Genomic DNA, 20,266 nt, shown 5'->3' on the forward strand with positions numbered 1-20,266 from the left:
TTAATGTTTTAATTAAAAGTGGATAGGTCCAAAATAGATATATGGTTTATAGCACCAATTATTTCCCTTATTATTCCTGACAGCAGGAAGCCATCACTCTTTAGTATTTTTTCCACCCTATCTTGGATGGATTGATATGATTTCAATTGATTAGGAGCTGTTGAAAGCTCAATGTTTTCCTTTGGTCCTGGGCTGAATAGCATTTTTAATAACATCCACATCTACCATTGTGTAAATCATATTTGTGTGCAATCTGACTATATAAGGCTTCTTTTTTTTTAACCCATTGGTTGGGAATTTTTTTCCCACTGGTTTTCTTGGCTTTTTCTTTTCATTTTAAATGAAGCCAATTCCAACAATTCATTTACAATAGAAAAGACTAAAAAATCCAATCCTTAAAAGAGATCAGCTTTTAGAACAATGTTAAATGTTAATAAAATTGGACATATCTTTTTCTGACACCATGTATTTTTCAGGATATTAATGTTCACTATGTTCCATAGTGTTCTATATTTTCAGTATTGTGGAACACTCTCGGTCTGAAAAAAGACTTACATTGTGATAGATTTCTTGAGCTTACTAGACATTTTTGCATCTACAAAAGTCACTGTAAAATTCTGCTCAACCCAAGAACACTGAAAATATATTTGAAGCTATAATCAGAATGGACTTTTCTGAATCAAGATATATATATATATATATATATATATATATGCACAGAAGTTTGCCAGTAATAATCATCAAGTATCACATTAGTTAGATAAAGCCATATTGAGGATTTATATATTACTACAAATAATAAATAGTATTTTCTTAGGCCTTTCAAAAACTCATATAACTTCTCCTCATTTCTTTCCTAAGCCCATTAGGAAAAATATAACTAGTGGAAATTTCCTTTAAGTTCAAAAATGTAATTCTTAAGTTAACAAATTTCCCCAAAATATCATTGTGTAAACAAAAATTGATATGCCTATGTTGATGGTGAAAATGGCAAAAACTCATATAACTCATATAACTTCTCCTCATTTCTTTCCTAAGCCCATTAGCAAAAATATAACTAGTGGAAATTTCCTTTAAGTTCAAAAATGTAATTCTTAAGTTAACAAATTTCCCCAAAATATCATTGTGTAAACAAAAATTGATATGCCTATGTTGATGGTGAAAATGGCATGACATTAACAAAGACTATCTTCAAATGTATTCACTGTCAAATGCTTAAATCAGTGAATAGATGTATGGCTGAGAAAACCTTGTAGTCAATCTATGGCCATTTTTTTTATTGTCATGTTTTTTAATGGTAATATGCCAAGTTCTAGGGAACCAAAGAGTTCTAACAGTATAGTTCTATGCTTGAGAAGCTCAGTCTCTGATGGGTAGTATTCATTTCTTTTCATAGGAAAATTCTACAGTAAGTGGTAGGTGCTACAATGAAGTCAGGTGGAAAGTCAAGAAATAGAGTGAACAAATTTGTGTGGGGGCATTGATACTGTTTTCCACCCTTTCATTGTGTGTGCATATGTGTGTACATGTGCATATATGCATCTGGTACAAGTAAAAGTCAGGGTGTTAATAAGGCACTCACAAAATGTAAGTCATTTAATGTGACTCCTTAATGTCCAGTTAATGTATCTAAAATGATACAGTATCTACATACGAATCTGAAATTAATGGCCCACACAGTTGAAACAAGAATATAAATACTGTACAGAAGATCATGTTTAAAAAAAATAGAAACATTTTCAATGAAGTTGGTAAGAAATTTAAGTGGTAAATTAAGCAGATATGTTTTTTGTAGAAGTCTAAAACTACTGAGATTTATATTTCTAGGCCAACTAAATGTAATTAGAGAAAAAATGGGAAAAGTAGATAAATTTTTTCTTGGTTTGTTTTACTCACACTTAGTATTTTCAGAAGTCTACAGATCTTTAGCAATAATTATTAAGTATGTAATTTTTAGGGATATAAAGGGATCAATAATTCCATTTTTAAAGCATCGTGATAAAGTAACAGTGATGAAATAGTTACTCAGTACATGGAACATCAGGCCACCATGAATAATTTTGATACAACTAACATAGAGGAGTCAGAGTTGTTTCTTACCTCCTTGTTCACACAACTGCTGGGCTAACGCATCTTTGAAAATAATCTGGCCCCTGTGTGTCGCCGTAGCCCTGAAAATGAATAGGAAAGGTTAACCTAAATCTTGTAATAAGTATGGTGATAATTTCAAGTATTTTTAAAAATTTTTGAAAAAAACTTATTTTAAAATGTTATTTGTATAGATACAATCTTTAAAAAAAAAATGAGGGCATTTGAACAGTGATACAAATGAACAAGAGTCAAGGCTTAAACCAAGGGCTCTGAGTTGAGAATTATCTTCTGGTTTTCCTTTGTAAAGATATTGTAACATTTGTGGGCTTATTCCAAAAACAGCAGATGTGAGCAAATCCTGGATAGAAAAAAAGGATAGAAAGGGTGCCTATTAAAATTTCTTCCTCAAGAAACTGATATAAAATGTTTTGTGAAGCAATAACGATATTAGCACTGGAGAAAGATGCTCCAAATGTACTTTTTTCTAAAATCAACATTTCACCATAACACATAGAACGTTTAGACAGAGAATTACATTTTTCCTAAAGTATTTTTTTAAATAGGGCTATTCAGAGCTTTCATAATTACAAAATCTGCCATAATAAAATACACCTTTTCTCCCTACAGGGTCTAACTCACATTTGAAGAAGATGTGCATCTTTTACTTCTTCTAATCAGAGCTGTGCACATTTATTGGTAAAAAAAAAAATAGCACCCTTGCAGCAGATGTGTTATTCAATGGCTATAATGGGAATTGTCTTATTAAAGGGAGACTTATTTATGACTTATATTTGAAATATTTTTCCTTAAAAAGAGCTTTTCTGGCACAAAATACATTGTTTGAGCAAATTTAAAACAGAAAATCATGCCTCAAGAAAATTGATTTTAGGAAAGAAGCCATACAAAAATCTTTGAAAATAACTAAAAAACATTAACATTAAATCTCAACTTTAGGTCTACAAAAACCACCTCAGGACAAAAAATAATTTGATTCAGCCATCATTTACTGAAGATGGGTTACATATAAGACACTGTGCTAGGTCACCAGAAGGCAAAGTTTGGCCTCTGCATTTCCCCTCCATTTGTGCACCTCTCCGACCTCTCCGACAATATCCTGTACTTTGTGGGGCCCGCAGGACCTCATGGCTCCCAACATTCTCCATCCCAGTCTCTACATGGCTGTGCCTTCCTCCTCCATGCTGTGGACCTTTCCGATTTCTATTCCCCGCTGAGGTGTTGCTATCGTAAGTATCAGCCCCCAGGACCCAACTCTTCAAAAGTAATGTGACAAACTAAGCCATACTGAAATGTTAATGGGTGATATCGCTCCAAGCTAACATATTTCAGCAGTGAAACAGAAAATATTACACACACACACACACACACACACACACACAGACACACACACACAATGGCACAACGGTTAGAGCTCTGAATGGTAGAAGGGATACAGAATTGGAGAGAAAAGTCACTGGACAGCCTTCGTCTCATCCTACATGTGAGGTTTATAAAGGAATCTGCCCTTGTTGCATATTAATCATTATCAAAATTACTTATAAACAGACTTCACGACATTATATATTCACATATATTTATAGGTTTTTCTTTGCTTTTAGCAAGCTGAAAATGAGGAGAACTAAACATAGGGCCAATCCAAGCCATAACCGTGGTGTACAGATTCACTAAGCAGTTACAGGTGTTATGCCTAGAGGGGACATGGAAACTTGATTTACCTAAATACGTTTCATTGTCAAATCTCAATCAAGTCCAGAGCTTCTGAGTTTGCACACACCTCTAATGGCAACACAACAATCATAAATGAAAAAATTTAATTGGACATTTGCTTTGGAAGGAATATATTTCCTGAACTCACAAACCACCAAGAAAAGTCCCACAACATACGGTGTTTAATTGTTCACTTTAGTTGTCTTCTGATTGTGAGTATATAATGTCCCTATTGTAATATTCCTCATTAGTTATCATTGTGCCAGTCTACATTCCCATGAAAACAATGGGGCCAATATTCCTAGATAAAACTCAGGTAACAGAGGTTTTGTCTTTTCCCTGCATGTCAAAGATATTGAAATAGCCTGGTCGCTGCCTAGCACCTTGTGAATAGTCTTACACCGCTTTCCCCATTACTCCATTTCCTCAGATTTAGTATTTGTTGCTTTTATTCATATTCTTATTTCTGCTACTCTGGTGCCTATGAATAAATTTCTGAGGGACTAGGGAACAACTGAAACTGAAGGCACTTTCATCATCTAGTCAAAATTTCTTTAGCAGTGGTACTCATTCTTCAAACAAATATATGAAATTTCAATATATTTCTCTATTCCTAGCTTTTGATGTCATCGGGTTCCTTCTCCTCATACAACTTGCTCCTTTTGATCTATTCCCCAAAACTTCCCAGGAACTTTCAGGGTTTTAAAGGGGCAGAGTTTGAAAACTCTTGCACTAAGACCATTTTTTTTTTTTTTAAGATTTTATCAGCAGAGGGAGAGGCACTCTCCACTGAGCAGGGAGCCCAATACAGAGCTCAATCCCAGGACACTGGTATCATGGCCTGAACTGAAGGCAGGCGCTTAACTGAGCCACCCAGGTTCCCCTAATCTAGCTCTTTATAATGCATGGATCAGGGAACTGAGGCCATCGAAAACATGCTGAGGGTGAGGGGTACACAGCCTGTTAATGGCAGATAGGACCTGGTTCAAGGTCTTGATTCCAGGCCGTGGATTCTTTCCAAGTTTTCAAAAAGTGCTCCACAGTGGTACCTAGGGGTCTCCCTGGGGAGTCCAGGAGGAGCAGCAGGGGGTGCTCCAGGCACCACCACTTCAATCAGAGCACTTGGACTTTATGTGTTCTAAAGTATTTAAATTTTTTTTTAATTTTTATTTATTTATGATAGTCACAGAGAGAGAGAGAGAGAGGCAGAGACACAGGCAGAGGGAGAAGCAGGCTCCATGCACCGGGAGCCTGATGTGGGATTCGATCCTGGGTCTCCAGGATCGCGCCCTGGGCCAAAGGCAGGCGCCAAACCGCTGCACCACCCAGGGATCCCTGTTCTAAAGTATTTAATGTCATTTGAAGGATGGGCTCTGCAATTAGAAACTGTCTTGAGAAGCACACCATGTGCCCAATGTTATTATCTGAAGTCCTCTGCTTGGGAAAAGTCAAAGTAGTAATAATAATATGAGTCGTTATATGTATATATACATATAAACCACTTGTATATATTTATTATGTGTATATACAAACATACATACATGTTTATATATACATTTAAATATACATACATATATCGATAAATGCACACAGAATATGTATATATAAACATATATATAGTTACTACTACTACTACTACTATTATTATTACAACTACCCTTTGCTAGGTACTATTGTAAGGGCTCTAAATAAATGAACTCAACTAATTTTGACAACAGCTCTACAAGGTAGATACAATTACTCCCATTTTTTTTCTGGGACACAGAATTATTTTATGATTCACCTAATATTACACGGCAGATGGTAAAGCCATGATTTTAATTCAAGCAGTCTGACTGTAGGGTCCTTGCTTTTAATCATTACCTTAAATTTTCATTGATCTGGTTCAAAGGTTTAAAGGTAGCTTTCACTCTCTCAGGTAGCTTTCAGGGCCTGATCTTTAAATTCATGTGGCCTATGGCTGACACTCTCTACTCTAACCATTTAGTTTATAGCTGAGCCCTTTTATTTAATCTCCTTTTGGACAAAGGAGATTTTCTGTTTCCAACTGGAAATTTAGCCACTTGGACAGCAACTCCATGGGATTTGCCTTTAAAGATAGCATTTTTTTTCTCTCCTTTAATTTTAATTCCAGTATAGTTAATATACAATGCTATACTGGTTTCAGGTGTAAAAATCAACATTTCTTGATTGCCTCTCCCACAGTATTCTGTGACTCCCTTGGCTTCTAATCAACTCATCAGAGTCCCCTTTCAACTTTGAGTCACATTTCCTCCAACAGCCCCACCACCTCTCATGTCTGTCCTGTTCTCTAATCAAAGACAAGAGCACCAGATGCCAACCTCATCCACACCGCTGCCCGAACCCTGGAGGGATACACAAGACACAAACACATGTTGAACATAATTATCATGTGCATCTCTTTCTTTACAAACCCTTAAACCACTTAGATAACATTTTAATATAAAGATGCCCAACTCTCTGGTAGGTGTATAGTTAATCATTTTAAGGGCTTCCACATTCACATATTATTTTGGGGAAAAGAAAGAACAGAACTCGGGTGACCAGCAAGAACACAACGTCCATCGCTTTATACGAGATGTTAGCTCCACATTCTCAGGGTGTGGCTAATGTCAATAATGGCAAGCCTACTGTGAACTATAAAATACTTCATGATGGTCTACCTACAGAATTATGTCACTTATTCCAAAAATCTTCTATGAATATATATATATTTACATGACAGATTAATGTAAATATATCTAAATATCATAAACATAAATTTATATATTTAAACATAAAAATATATTTGTGTTATATATAGTCAAAAATTGCTAAAAGCACAGTAGCTCAGATTCCAAAGATTCAAAAGTGTCCTCCAATTTTTAATCTAACCTATATTTTTCTTTTCTCATAAACAGCTATGGTAGATGTGACAGGTCTCGTTCATTCTTAGAATTATTTTAGTGTAATTTACAGTTTTCCTTTGGGGGAACATCTATCGAATTTGTGGTGCTAATAACCTTGTTGGCACTACTTTCACTTAATTTTCCCTAAGGAGCAGTAATTTTTCAGAAGAGGTCAGAAAAATCCTTATTGTTCCCCATTCTGAGCAAATTTCTTAAACAAGTTTCTAGGAAGTACTTATCTTCTTGGGAGATACAGATACTTCTAGAGCAAGTTTGCCAACAAGAATCCCTATCAAATAAGTAATTTTAAAATTCCTTTGGGCTATTATGATCTATAATTTAAAAACTCTATAGGTTCTGCCAAATGAAGAAAGCTCATTATAATGACCATATTCAGAGCGTGAAATAGTCATTGTTATGAATTTAAAAGAACATGCCAGATTCTAATTTTAAGTTAAGTAAGTAGTCTGCCCCAGCCATTTAAGAATTAGTATATATCCAGGGGAGGTTCTATGTTGAAGCTCAGTGTCTGGAATCAGAAAGACCAGCATTTAAATGCAGTGAGCTGTCACCTACAAGCTGAGTTTGCCCAACTTCCTTGATCACTCTAGTATTCAGATTCTATATATAAAGATAGGGCTTATAATAATTATTATTTAAAGATATAGGGATCCCTGGGTGGCGCAGCAGTTTGGCACCTGCCTTTGGCCCAGGGTGCGATCCTGGAGACCTGGGATCGAATCCCACGTCGGGCTCCCAGTGCATGGAGCCTGCTTCTCCCTCTGCCTATGTCTCTGCCTCTCTTTCTGTGTGTGACTATCATAAATAAATTTAAAAAATTAAAAAAAATAAAGATATTAATATTCACTATTCAGATACTTGTAGTCTAAATAGATTTCTTTTTTTTTAAGATTTTATTTATGAGAGACACAGACAGACAGGTAGAGACATAGGCAGAGGGAGAAGCAGGCTCCCCACAGAGAACCTGATGTGGGACACAATCCCAAGACCCCAGGATCATGAGCCAGAGGCAGACGCTCAACCACTGTGCTACCCAGGCATCCCTCTATATAGATTTCAAACTTCTGGAATAGTAGGAATAGTTATTTAAAAATAAAATATCCCCTATAAGGCACATATCATAAGGACTTCAACATTTGAGAGAATCAAAACTCTACTTTCCAGTTTACAACTCACTTCAAATGTGCTATATTGCAACCTAGTTTCCAAAAATGGAATAAAATAGGGCTTTAACATAGGTGTTACAATGCCTACTCAAGCATATTGTTTCTTTATTTCATGACTCGATTTGCTCACAAATTACTTACAGAATCATTCTTAAACCCAGGGCAATGTGCTTGACTTCCAGTAGTAGGTTACTTTCCTACCATTCTCTCCTGCTTTACCAATGAGGTCTGGTATGTTACTGTGTCTCGTCCATTCATAGTTGGAAGTTCATTCATTAATTAGCAATCTGACATGAACTACCTAACAGGAAATGTTATTAATATGTGGAACATGGGATAGGAGAGTAGTGGTCTGAATATGGCAAATTTGATATTCAAAGGAATCAGTTCACTTGCAAAGATTCTTGCTCCCTTTTCATCAGCAAACTACTGTACTTGCTAATTAGGTTGTGAACACAGCTTGACCCTTATTAAAACAAGAAAATTCTTTAAAATACATAAAAAGGGGTAATGAATAACTTCAGGGAGAAATTTTATATTAAACTCTCAAACTATGCCAAAGCCATGATAAAAGTTTGTGTGTGTTTTCATTATGCTTTTGCTTTTCAAGGTTCTACTGCTCTTTTAAAATTTATTTTAAGTTTTTATTATTTTTTACAGATTTATTTATTTTATTTTATTTTTTTAAAACATTTTTTATTATTATTTATTTATGATAGTCATACAGAGAGAGAGAGAGAGGCAGAGACACAGGCAGAGGGAGAAGCAGGCTCCATGCACTGGGAGCCTGATGTGGGATTCGATCCCGGGTCTCCAGGATCGCACCCTGGGCCAAAGGCAGGCGCCAAACCGCTGCGCCACCCAGGGATCCCCAGATTTATTTATTTTAGAGAGAGAGAGAGAGAGCATGCATGTGTGCATGAGTTGGGGGAGAGGCAGAGGGAGAGAATCTTCAAGCAGACTCTCTACTGAGTGCAGAGCCTGAATCAGGGCTCAATCCCACAATCCATGAGATCACGACTTGAGCTAAAGCCAAGAGTCAGATGCTCAACTGACTGAACACCAGGCACCCCTGCTCTCTTTTTATAGTTACATCTTTTATTCCTAAGCCATACCACTGTTTTCCTCTGTCAAATGTATAAATATTTCCTTTCCCTTAAAACAAATTTCAGCATTAGTGTTCACTATCCAGTAATCACAAAGTCTATATGTTCTTAAAGACCACACCAAACTCTTAACTATCAAATTTATTAACTATTAACGCTCAAGTTTACCCTTCTTCTCCATATCCACAGCCACTGTTTTTTTCATTTTTTTAAAGACTTTATCTATTTATGAGAGACAGAGAGAGAGAGAGAGAGAGAGAGAGAGAGAGAGAGAGGCAGAGACACAGGCAGAGGGAGAAACAGGCTCCATGCTGGAAGCCGGACACGGGACTCAATCCCAGGTCTCCAGGATCACGGCCCAGGCCAAAGGTGGCGCTAAACCGCTGAGCACAGCCACTGCCCCACAACCACTGTTTTAATTCAAGATTTAATTATTTTTCATCTGATAAATTGCAATATTCTTGATTAGAACTCCAGTTTAACTCCCATGCCAATCCAACTTCCACATTGTCCCAATTTTCTTGCTAAAATTGCTTGAAATCCTTCTGTGTCTATCACTTAAAGGATTCTGTCAAATTTCTGAGAATAGTATAAAAGGTTTGTCAGGATCTGGTCCCTGCCCATGTGTCTAGCCTCATCTCTCATCTCACCCTGCAACTGAGTGGTAAAGTAGTTCTCGAAGGTTCCAGAATGCATGACTTCGCTCATGTCTCCAGGATTCTCCACCTTTAGTCCACTTCTGCACAGAAGTCTCTTGCCAAAACTTTTATTCTTCCTCTAAAATTTATCCAAAATCAGTCAGCCTGCTATCTTTCCCCAGATGAAATTGACTCCAGAGGAAAAGGAGCTGATGCCAGCACAGCCTATAACTTGCAGAGCTAGGAGCTCTGCATGAGCTGTCCTTCCAAGCTCTCTCTAGCTTGAAGCTTATGCTGGTCCTTTCAGAGCCTAGGGAACCCTCTTGTACCTTCATGGCCTTCAGAATGCCTCCTCAGCTACCTGGTATGTGAGACAATGCAGCATGGGAAATAAGAACAACTGCCTAAGGCAAGGATGGAATGTGCTCCTTGTCCCTGTCTGAACCTGTGCCATCCAGCCTCTTCACCTAGTGTCCTCATTCCATATATGTCTAGAAGGTGTTGCCATGACAGACATCTTTAATCAAGCACAGCATTCTTTGCAATGGATCCTAGACACAGCCTATCTCACTACCTGCAACCCTAGTCTCTAAGCAGCCCCTATGTTTATTCGGAGTGAACATAACATGTAGCCTGCTTAGCATTTCTGGCCTAAGGACATTTCAGGGTGACAGGACCTAGGCAGAGCTCCAGCGCAGACAGTATAGTCAAAGGAGGACTTAGGTTCTGATGTGGAAGAGCCACGATCTCTTTGAGGACCTACATGTACCTACCTGATGAAGATCAAACTGCATATATTATTGGGAAGAAGTTTCTATTGACTTAGTGAAATAGTAAGAAAGTCAAAAGAGGAAAACCCAGTGTTACATTTGGGGATGTCACATGTGAACATAATTAAGCAAAAAATATTTATTAAATAGAAGTCTGAGTGTCTTTTAAAAAAGGGGGGGTGCTTTTATCTCTTTAAGGAGAGAAGTCATTGGCTTATAGTTAGATTTCTGGGATGAATTACAAGCACTGATATAGAAGCATGAAATACTCTTTCAAAAAATTTAGCAGAAAGCATTGAAAAGAAAGTTTATTGTTTATAACAGGAGTTTAATCTCCATTAAAAAGTGAGCAAGGCATCACTGAAAAAGATGCCATGGGGTGATCTTCCTTCCCAATTCAAAAACTTTCAGAGGCCTCTGGCATAGTGAATCAGTAACAGGAATTTTCCAAAGGATAACTTCAACTTGGAATATAATTTGAAGATCTGGGGGGGGGGGGGGTGGAGAAGAAAAGAAAAAAAAAGCAAGAAAAGGAAAAAGGACAATGAAAAAAAGTCTGTGCTTACAAAAAAAAGCCACTTTCTGTACAACTATCACTAGATCCAGAAAAATTTCTCCCAATAGGGTATTTATAATATAGATCTTACACTCTTTGTGTTCATACATAGTAGTTTTAAAAGTATGCATTTGTGTTCTATTGCTATAATTAATTTTGATATTTTCATGTGTGAAAGAGATTTCAGGAATGGAAATCCAACTAATAACTTATGAATTTGAATGGAGACAGTTTAACTTGAGATCAGGGCCAAACCATAACTCCATTTTCCTCTATTCTGAAGTGGATCATTTTTCCACAACAATTTATGTTTGTGATTTCTGAGAGTGTCTTACTATATATGTCAAAAGAAATTCACCAGCTTCCCAGAAGAGATGTGGGTCATGATGTGTGACCACTAGTGCCTGCATGTGGAAATCTGGCAACACAGTGTGTGACCACTAGTGCCTGCATGTGGAAATCTGGCAACACAGAGATAATCTACATTCATCTGGCCATCAAGCTGAAGGTGAAGCAGGGGTCAGAAAACATGATCCAGACATACAGTAATGGTAGCACCAAGGACCAGAAGCTGCTGCCAAAGGCCCAGCAGATACTGCAGGATAGTGAGACCAAGACTGGCATCATCTGCATGCAGCTCCACCAGGCAGTGTAGGTGGGCCAGCTGGAAGCCAGACAGCCCCAGACGAGGCCAAGGGAATCCAGACCTGGGGGCCGTGGAGTCGTGAATTCAGGAGCTGCAGCTCCACTTCCAAGTGGAGCATATAGTGACCAACGGTACCAAGAATCACCAGTGATACTGTGTATAGTCAATCAAGTGTAGCTGGGACTCTGATTCTCACATAGTTTTTTCAATAATTGCTATGTGATACTACATTGCAATAAATAATAATCATTTTGGTGAAAAAGCACTGATAGTTGTAGGGTGTGTAACACAAAAGAGAGGCAAACATTTATCATTGGCAGAATTCTAACGTTTCTTTGCTTTATAAATCAAGAACAAAGTGGATCTAGGGAGGAAAGACACCTCCAAGCAGATAAAACCATGTTGTGCTTTGTCAGTGTGCAAAAGGATTGCTCATTAACTATTAAAAGAAGAAATGCCAAATTTCTCGGGAGTGATCAGAGAATTTTAGAATAAGGGAAGGACGGATTCATGTATCAAGAAGGATTATACCCAGGTGCCAAACATCTGTCAAAAGCTCCCAAATGACATTCTAGGTTTCTAAAACTGAAAGGAGGAGTGCTATATACCAAGATAAAGGACTTTTTATTGTCTAATTTCTAAATAGCTTCATATGAGCTTTATCAGCAATTTGCCTGGTTCGGAAAACCACAAGTAATAGATCTTTGATTATAAACAACAAAAAACACGTACAATTTTTGTTATTAAAAAGATCATGTTATCTCTCCTTCTCCACTAAATAATTCAATAAGCCCTTAAGGATTATGAATGTGATGAAGTGCTAAGATATTAGGTGCTCTAGGTGCTCACATTTCTTAGTCTGGAGTATTGCTATTGACAGAGGATAGGTTGACAGAGGATAGGTGCTCAGCACATAGTTTTTTAGTTAATTTGAACTATGTCTTCTAAACTAGGCTATATGTACCCTAGACACAGGGATTTTTATCTTTTTTTTTTCTATGTTGGCACACAGTGCTGACATATGGTAGTCTTCCTAAATGTTTGTGGAATACATGAATGGTTGGTCGTGTTATGCTTTAATGTTGTTAAATGTTAAATACTTTAATAGCTAATCAGTAAATTATCACATAAACACTTTGAAAAAGATGACTAGGTGATAATAAGTGGGCAAGATAAACATTATTATAGATAAGATTTATCTCAGAAATACAATCAATTAACAGTAGAAACAATAAAAATAAATAAGCTAATGCATTTGCTTGACCACTGCAAAATATTTTCACCATTTAACTAACATCTTCCAGACTTTTCTTGAACCACCTGTATCTCAGAAATGCCTTCCAAAACTTCACAGTAAAAATAGTTTTATTATCACCTTTTAAAATCACTAAAATTCATCAAAGAAATTACTGGAGTGGCTCTGTTGTTTAAAACACCTTTTAACTAAGTAAGCCTTGTGTTAATTTGCTTCAAGGGCATCCTTAGGCAAGACAAGGACAAAACTGGTAAAACAGTTTATCAATTCCAAAGAACACCTTAGTAAAAATTATGTTATCCTACTGGATAGAGAATTAAAGAGTCTGCATATTTGTGAAAAGTAATACTAATGCAAAGTATTTAGGGGCCACTTCTGAATGAACTAATAGAGTACAAGTTTCAGATACAAAAGAATAAAGGTTGCAAAAAATAAAAAAGAAGAAGAAGAAAGGAGGTTGCATTCTAGGTCTGGCACTTATTCTCTCCATGACTTAGGCCATATCACTTAACTTCTGTATCTCTCATTTTCTTAATCAATAAAATAACTTGATTCCATTGGGTAACTTCTAACAGTAAATCTGGAATCAGAACAAACATTTTGGGTTTGCACCACAGCTCAATGGTTTAGATTGATAAGTACTTATTTTTCAAAAGAGGACTTTAAAATTTTTACTACCTATTTTTCAGGGCTATGGCAAAAATCGAGAGTTCAATTCCATAAAAAGATTGGATAAAATGTGAAGAATTATTATGGTGATGTTCTAACTGGTCATTTCAGAAAATACTGGCACAGATGTAAAAATCTCTTCTCTCACCACTTTGATTCAATACAGTACTAGAAGTCCTAGCCACAGCACTCAGACAAGAAAAAGAAATAAGAGAATTGGTATTGAAGAAGTGCAATACTAATTCATTGGTATTGAAGAATTGGTAAAGAAGTTAAACTGTCACTGTTTGTGGACAACATGATGCTATTCATAGAAAATCCTAAAGACACTACCAAAAAACTACTAGAAGCAATAAACAGATTTAGTAAAGTGGCCAAGTACAAAATTAATACCCAGATATTGGTAGTGTTTCTATATACTAACAATGAAATCATAGAAAAAGAAATCAAACACACACACGCGCGCACACACACACACACACACCATTTACAACTGCACCAAAAGTAATAAAATACCTAGGAATATACTTAATCAAAGAGGTGAAAGACCTATACTTTGAAAACTATAAAACACTCATGAAAGTAACTGATGATGACACAAATAAATGGAAAGATATTCCATACTCATGGATTGGAAAAATCAATATTGTCAAATGTCCATATTTGATATGGATAGATATCCAAAGCAATCTACAGATTCAATGTAATCTCTATGAAAATACCAACAGCATTTTTCACAAAAGTAGATCAAATAATAATACAATTTGTGTGGAACCACAAAAGACCCCAAATAGCCAAAGCCATCTTGAAAAAGAAGAACAAAACTGAAGGTATTAAAACCCCAGATTTCAAGATATACTACAAAGTTGTAGCAGTCAAAACAGTATGGTACTAGCACAAAAACAGACACACAGATCAATGGAACAGAATAGAGACCCCAAAATAAACTTACATTTACATGGTCAATTAACCTATGGCAAAGGAGTGCTCACTTTGGCAGTACATATACTAATCTATGGCAAAGAAGGCAAGAATATACAATGAAAAAAAGACAGTGTTTTAATAAATGCTTCTGGTAAAACTGGTCAGCTCCATACAAAAGAATGAAACTGGACTACTTTCTAACACCATATACAAAAAAAGCTCAAAATGGAATAAAAATTTAAATATGAGCCTTGAAACCATAAAAATCCTAGAAGAGAATATAGACAGTAGTCTCTGACTTCAGCCATAGAAATATTTTTCTAGATATGTCTCCTTTAAAAAAAATTTTATTTATTTATTCATGAGAGACACAGAGAGAGAGGCAAAGACACAGGCAGAGGGAGTAGCAGGGGAGCCTGATGTGAGACTTGATCCCCAGACCCTGAGATCACGCCCTGAGCTGAAGGCAGACACTCAACTACTGAGCCACCCAGCATCCCTCTAGATATGTCTCCTAAGGCAAGGGAAACAAAATCAAAAATAAACTATTGGGACATTGCAAAATAAAAAGCTTTTGCACAAAGGAAACCATCAAGAAAACAAAAAGACAACCTACTGAATGGGAGAATATTTATAAATGATATATTCCATAAGGGGTTCTATTCAAAATATATAAAGAACTGATATAACTGAATACCAAACAAAAAAATAAACAATCTGATTAAAAAATGGGCAGAGGATCTAAATAGATACTTTTCCAGGGACAGACAGATGGTCAATGGATGCATGAAAAGATGCTCAACATCAATCAGCATCAGGGAAATGCAAATCAAAACCACAATGATGTTTCACTTCACACCTGTTAGAATGGCTAAAATCACGACAAGAAACAAGTACTGGTGAGGATGTGGAGATAAAGGAACTCTTGTGAACTGCTGGTAGGAATGTAAATTGGTATAGCCACGATGGCAAACAGTTTGGAGGTTCCTCAAAAAATTAAAAATAGAAACACCATATTATCCAGTAATTCCACTATTGGTTATTTATCCAGGGAAAATGGAAACACTAACTCAAAAAGATATATGCACCATTGTGTTTATGGCAGCATTACTTATAATAGCTCAAATATGGAAGCAACCTAAGTGTATATCTATAGATAAATGGAAAAGGAAAATGTGGGGTATGTATACAATAGAATATTACACATCTATAAAGAATGAGATTGTGCCATTTGCAACAACATGGATGGACCTAAAAGGGTATTATGTTAAGTAAAATAATAAGTCAGACTGAGAAAGACAAATACCATATGATTACATTTGTAGACAGAATCTAAAAAATGAATAAACAAACAAAAAGCCAAATCAGAACTATAAATACAGAGAACAAAGTGATGGTGAGGGGAAAAAGGGATATATAGGCCTCCAGTTATGTAATGAGTAAGTCACATGAATAAAAGCAGAGCATGAGGAATAGAGCTAATGATATTATAATAGCAATGTAATGGGACAGATGGTTGCTATACTTACAGTGAAGACAGCATAATGTATAAACTTGTCAAATGACTAAGTTTTACACCTGAAACAAATGTAACACTGGATGCCAAATATACTAAAAAAAAATCTCCAAGTATTTAGGATGAAAAGTCACCCCCTTACCCTCAAAAACCAAGACTATAAATTCTAAAATGTTTTAGAGTGACAAAGCTGATGAAAGCTCTAATAAAGGATAGGATATCTAACCTAGTTAATCAATCATAACAAATTAGGACAATATTTGGTATATTCTTTTTTTTAATAATAAATTTATTTTTTATTGGTGTTCAATTTGCCAACATACAGAATAACACCCAGTGCTCATCCCGTCAAGTACCCCCCTCAGTGCCCGTCACCCAGTCACCCCCACCCCCCGCCCTCCTCCCCTTCCACCACCCCTAGTTCGTTTCCCAGAGTTAGGAGTCTTCCATGTTCTGTCTCCCTTTCTGATATTTCCTACCCATTTCTTCTCCCTTCTCCTCTATTCCCTTTCACTATTATTTATATTTCCCAAATGAATGAGACCATATAATGTTTGTCCTTCTCCAACTGACTTATTTCACTCAGCATAATACCCTCCAGTTCCATCCATGTCGAAGCAAATGGTGGGTATTTGTCATTTCTAATGGCTGAGTAATATTCCATTTGGTATATTCTTGTAAAAAAAATTCTGCAGAAGTATATACAAGGGTTACTTTGGGAAAAAACTTTTTATTTTTTCTATTACAGAAATAATATGTATATTTGAGAATTTAAAAATATACAGAAGTATTAATCTGAAAATAAAATTACTCATATTCATACATAGGAGAGATAATCACTATTAACATTTTAGTAAACTATATTCCAGCTTTTTAAATTAATTCATGAATACAAAGTTTTGTAGAAAATTTTTTGCCTAGGGGTGCTCAGGTGGCTTAGTCGGTTAAGTGTTAGGTCATGATCTCAGGGTTCTGGGATTGAACCCCATGTTAGGTGCCCCTCTCATTGGGGCATGTGCTTGTCCCTCTCCCCTTGTTCTTTTCCCTCACTCATACTCTCTCAAATAAATGAATAAAATCTTAAAAAAAAAAGAACAGAAAATTGCTTACCTAAAAAGGTTTCTATTCCCTTATATTTAATATTTATTATAAATAGTTCCTATATCATTAAATATTTTTCAAACAAAATTGTTAAAAGCTAAATAATGTTTCATTGTAAGGCTATAGCATGGTTTCTTTAACTATTGTACTCTTATTGGAATTGTATTTGTTTCTATTTTTTAATATTTTAAATAATAAAGTATAAAAATACCTGACTATATCTTTAATTTTTCCCCAGCTTTACTGAGATATAACTGACACATAACACTGCATAAATTTAAGGTGTACAACATGTTGATCTGAAACATTTATACATTGCAAAATGATTACCATGCTAGCATGAGCTAACACCTCCATTCTGTCATATAATTACCATTTCTTTTTTATGATGAGAACATTTAAGATCTACTCCCTTGCAACATCAAGTATATGATAAGTATTGTTAGCTGTAATTATTATGCTGTACATTAGATCCTCAGAACTTGTTGATTTTACAACTGGAAGTTTGTTCCCTTTGACCAACATTTCCTCATTTCTTCTTCCCATCAACCCCTGGTAATTACCATGCTGCTCTCTGTTTCTCTGAGGTAGACATTCATGCATATCTTGTATTTTAAGATGTATTTCCAGGACTGGGATAATGAAATTCAGGCCATAAACATGAAGGCCATAATTCCAAATGGCATATAAGTTATTTCCCAAATTATCTATACATTTCTATTGATTTGAAAGGCTTCAATAAACTTCTACACTAAAAACTTCCCACACTAAACTCAATTATATAAATAGGGTAGTCAGGGAATTAGGAATAATGGTTTTTTTGTGTGTGATTTCTGACTTTAGCAGAAATAAAGTGCTTATATTAGCCATAATTAAATTATACTCAAGTGGAAATGCACAGTGAAACTTTAAAAATCTGTAGATTATGCTTATTTCTAGTTGTTAAACATCCATTGATTTGGATAATTTTAGGAAATAATTCCCATGGCGTTTGAGAATACGTATTTGTCAGCCAAGCATTTATGTGGGTAAAATGTAATGTGGGTAAAATTCACCATTTTTAGAGAATCAGGGCCTAGGTAGCACAGTCGGTTAAACATCAGACTCTTGGTTTCCACTCAGGTCGTGATCTTGGGATCATGGGATTGAGCCCCATGATGGGCTCTCTGCTCAGTGTGGAGTCTGCTTAGGATTCTCTCTCTTCTTCTGCCCCCCACTCCCATGCTCTAGCTCTCTCTCTCTCTTAAATAAATAAATCTTTTTAAAAAATAATAAATAAATAAGTACAAAATTGAATCAGAGAGGGTCTAGAATTAAGATATGAGGTACAATATGGGAAACTAAAGACTGGAAGATAGAGAGAACACCTCTGGTATGAAGGTCTAGACTCCCACCTTTTTGTGCATTATTCCCATCATCAAGAAACTGAAAACTAACAAGTATGAAGAGAAGATCCTAAAAGCTTCCAGGCAAGGAAAATACAATGACTTTCAAAATAAGAAAAATATTGTGCCACGTTCACGTTCTCAATTACAGCACTGAAAGTCTCCAAAATTTTCAGAGTATTTCTTTTTAATCTGGAATCCTTTTTCTAGCCAATCTGTCATCAAATGTAAGGAATCAAACATTATACTTCCCAGGTATAATCTCTCAGGAAGCAACTGAGAAAGTACTCTAGGAAAAGTCACAGAGTAAATTAAGAAAGAGAAGAAATAAAACTGAAAAGTTGTTCAAGAAGGAAAAAATCATAGCATGCCATTTGGTTTTACAGTGAATAATATTTATATAATCATTGATTAAAACACTGATGACTGATTTTATTTAAAAATGTGATATATTTATATTGGGAAGATATGGGGATGAAGTTGTATATTGGGGGAGGGTAATGGTATTAAAGAAGTATATCTTCTACCACAATATCAAGTGGTCACTTGGTTTAAGTATATTATTTAAAAATATGGGCATCAATACCAGAAGCAGCAGCTAAAATGATGACAATAGCTTACTCTGGGGGAGTTTCTGGAAGGAGTAGGGAAATAAAGTCTTCCTTTTTATTATATAAGCCTTTTCTTATTATATGATATTTAAAACATTTTTGTCAAAAATAAAACAATTTTAAAAATACAAGCCATCCATATTGAAAAGAAAGAAGTAAAAAATATCTCTATTTGACATAATCATGACACAATCTTGTGTATAGAAAATATTAAAGAACCTAAGAGAAAATTATTGCAACTAATAAATACATCCAGAAAGGTTACAGAATAAAATATTAATATATAAAAGTCAATTGTTTTTCTATAAACTATCAATGAATAAACTGGAAATAAAATTAAGAAAATAATTTCATTCACAATAGCATCAAAAAGAATAAGATATTTACTCATAAAGTTAGCAAAAAAAAAGCGCAAGAACTGCACATGACAAAATATAAAACATTGTTAAAGAAACTAAAAGAGGTCCAATATATGGAAAGAAATCTCATGTTCATAAATCAAAACACTTAATATTGTTAAGATGGCAGTAATATCATAATGGATCTACAGATTCAACACAATACTTTATCAAAGTCCTGAGTATTTCCCAGAAATGCACAATCTGATCATAAAATTCAAACAGAAATGGAAGGAGTTAAGAGAGTCAAAATCATCTTGATAATAACAAAGTTGGAGGACTTGCATTTCTTGATACAAACTTATAGTAACTATAAACTTACAGTAATTAAGACAGTGTGATATTGACAGAAGAACAAACAGATCAGTGGAACAGAACTCAGAGTCCAAAAATAGACTTTAACATGATAGTCAATTACTTTTTGGCAAAGGACAGGACAAATTTAATGAGGAAAGAGGTCTATTCAACAGATGGTGTTCAGTCAACGGGAAATCCACATGTAAGGGAATGAAGATGGGAGAACTTTCCACAACACTCAGTGAAAAGAGGAGCAGCACCTGCCTGGCGCTCCTTCCTGCTCCCCTACACTGGCCTCGGATGCTCACCCACTCTAGAAAATGGTGAAAGAAACCACTTACTACTATGTTGTGGGGGTCAAACCAGGTGGCACCCAGGGAAAAGTGAAAAAGTATTATAGGAGACTAACCTTGAAGTACCATCCCGCTAAGAATCCAAATGAAGGAGAGAAGTTTAAACAGATTTCTCAACCTTATGAAGTA

The 20,266-nt window shown here is 35.6% G+C and overlaps 1 protein-coding gene across 2 annotated transcripts in view; it reads right to left on the bottom strand.

Annotated features, from left to right (window-relative positions):
* Nucleotides 1-20,266, bottom strand: part of RELN (reelin) — a 498,553-nt gene that overhangs the window by 289,143 nt on the left and 189,144 nt on the right. For both annotated transcript variants that reach the window (XR_012014160.1, XM_072791484.1), the window contains exon 4: nucleotides 2,101-2,171. Coding sequence is in view for 1 of the 2 variants with exons in the window: in XM_072791484.1 (XP_072647585.1) it covers nucleotides 2,101-2,171 (71 nt within the window). In the remaining variant the exon portion in view is untranslated. The remainder of the gene's footprint in view (nucleotides 1-2,100; nucleotides 2,172-20,266) is intronic.

Source organism: Canis lupus, chromosome 21 (genome assembly GCF_048164855.1).
Source record: "Canis lupus baileyi chromosome 21, mCanLup2.hap1, whole genome shotgun sequence".
NCBI lineage: Eukaryota > Metazoa > Chordata > Mammalia > Carnivora > Canidae > Canis > Canis lupus.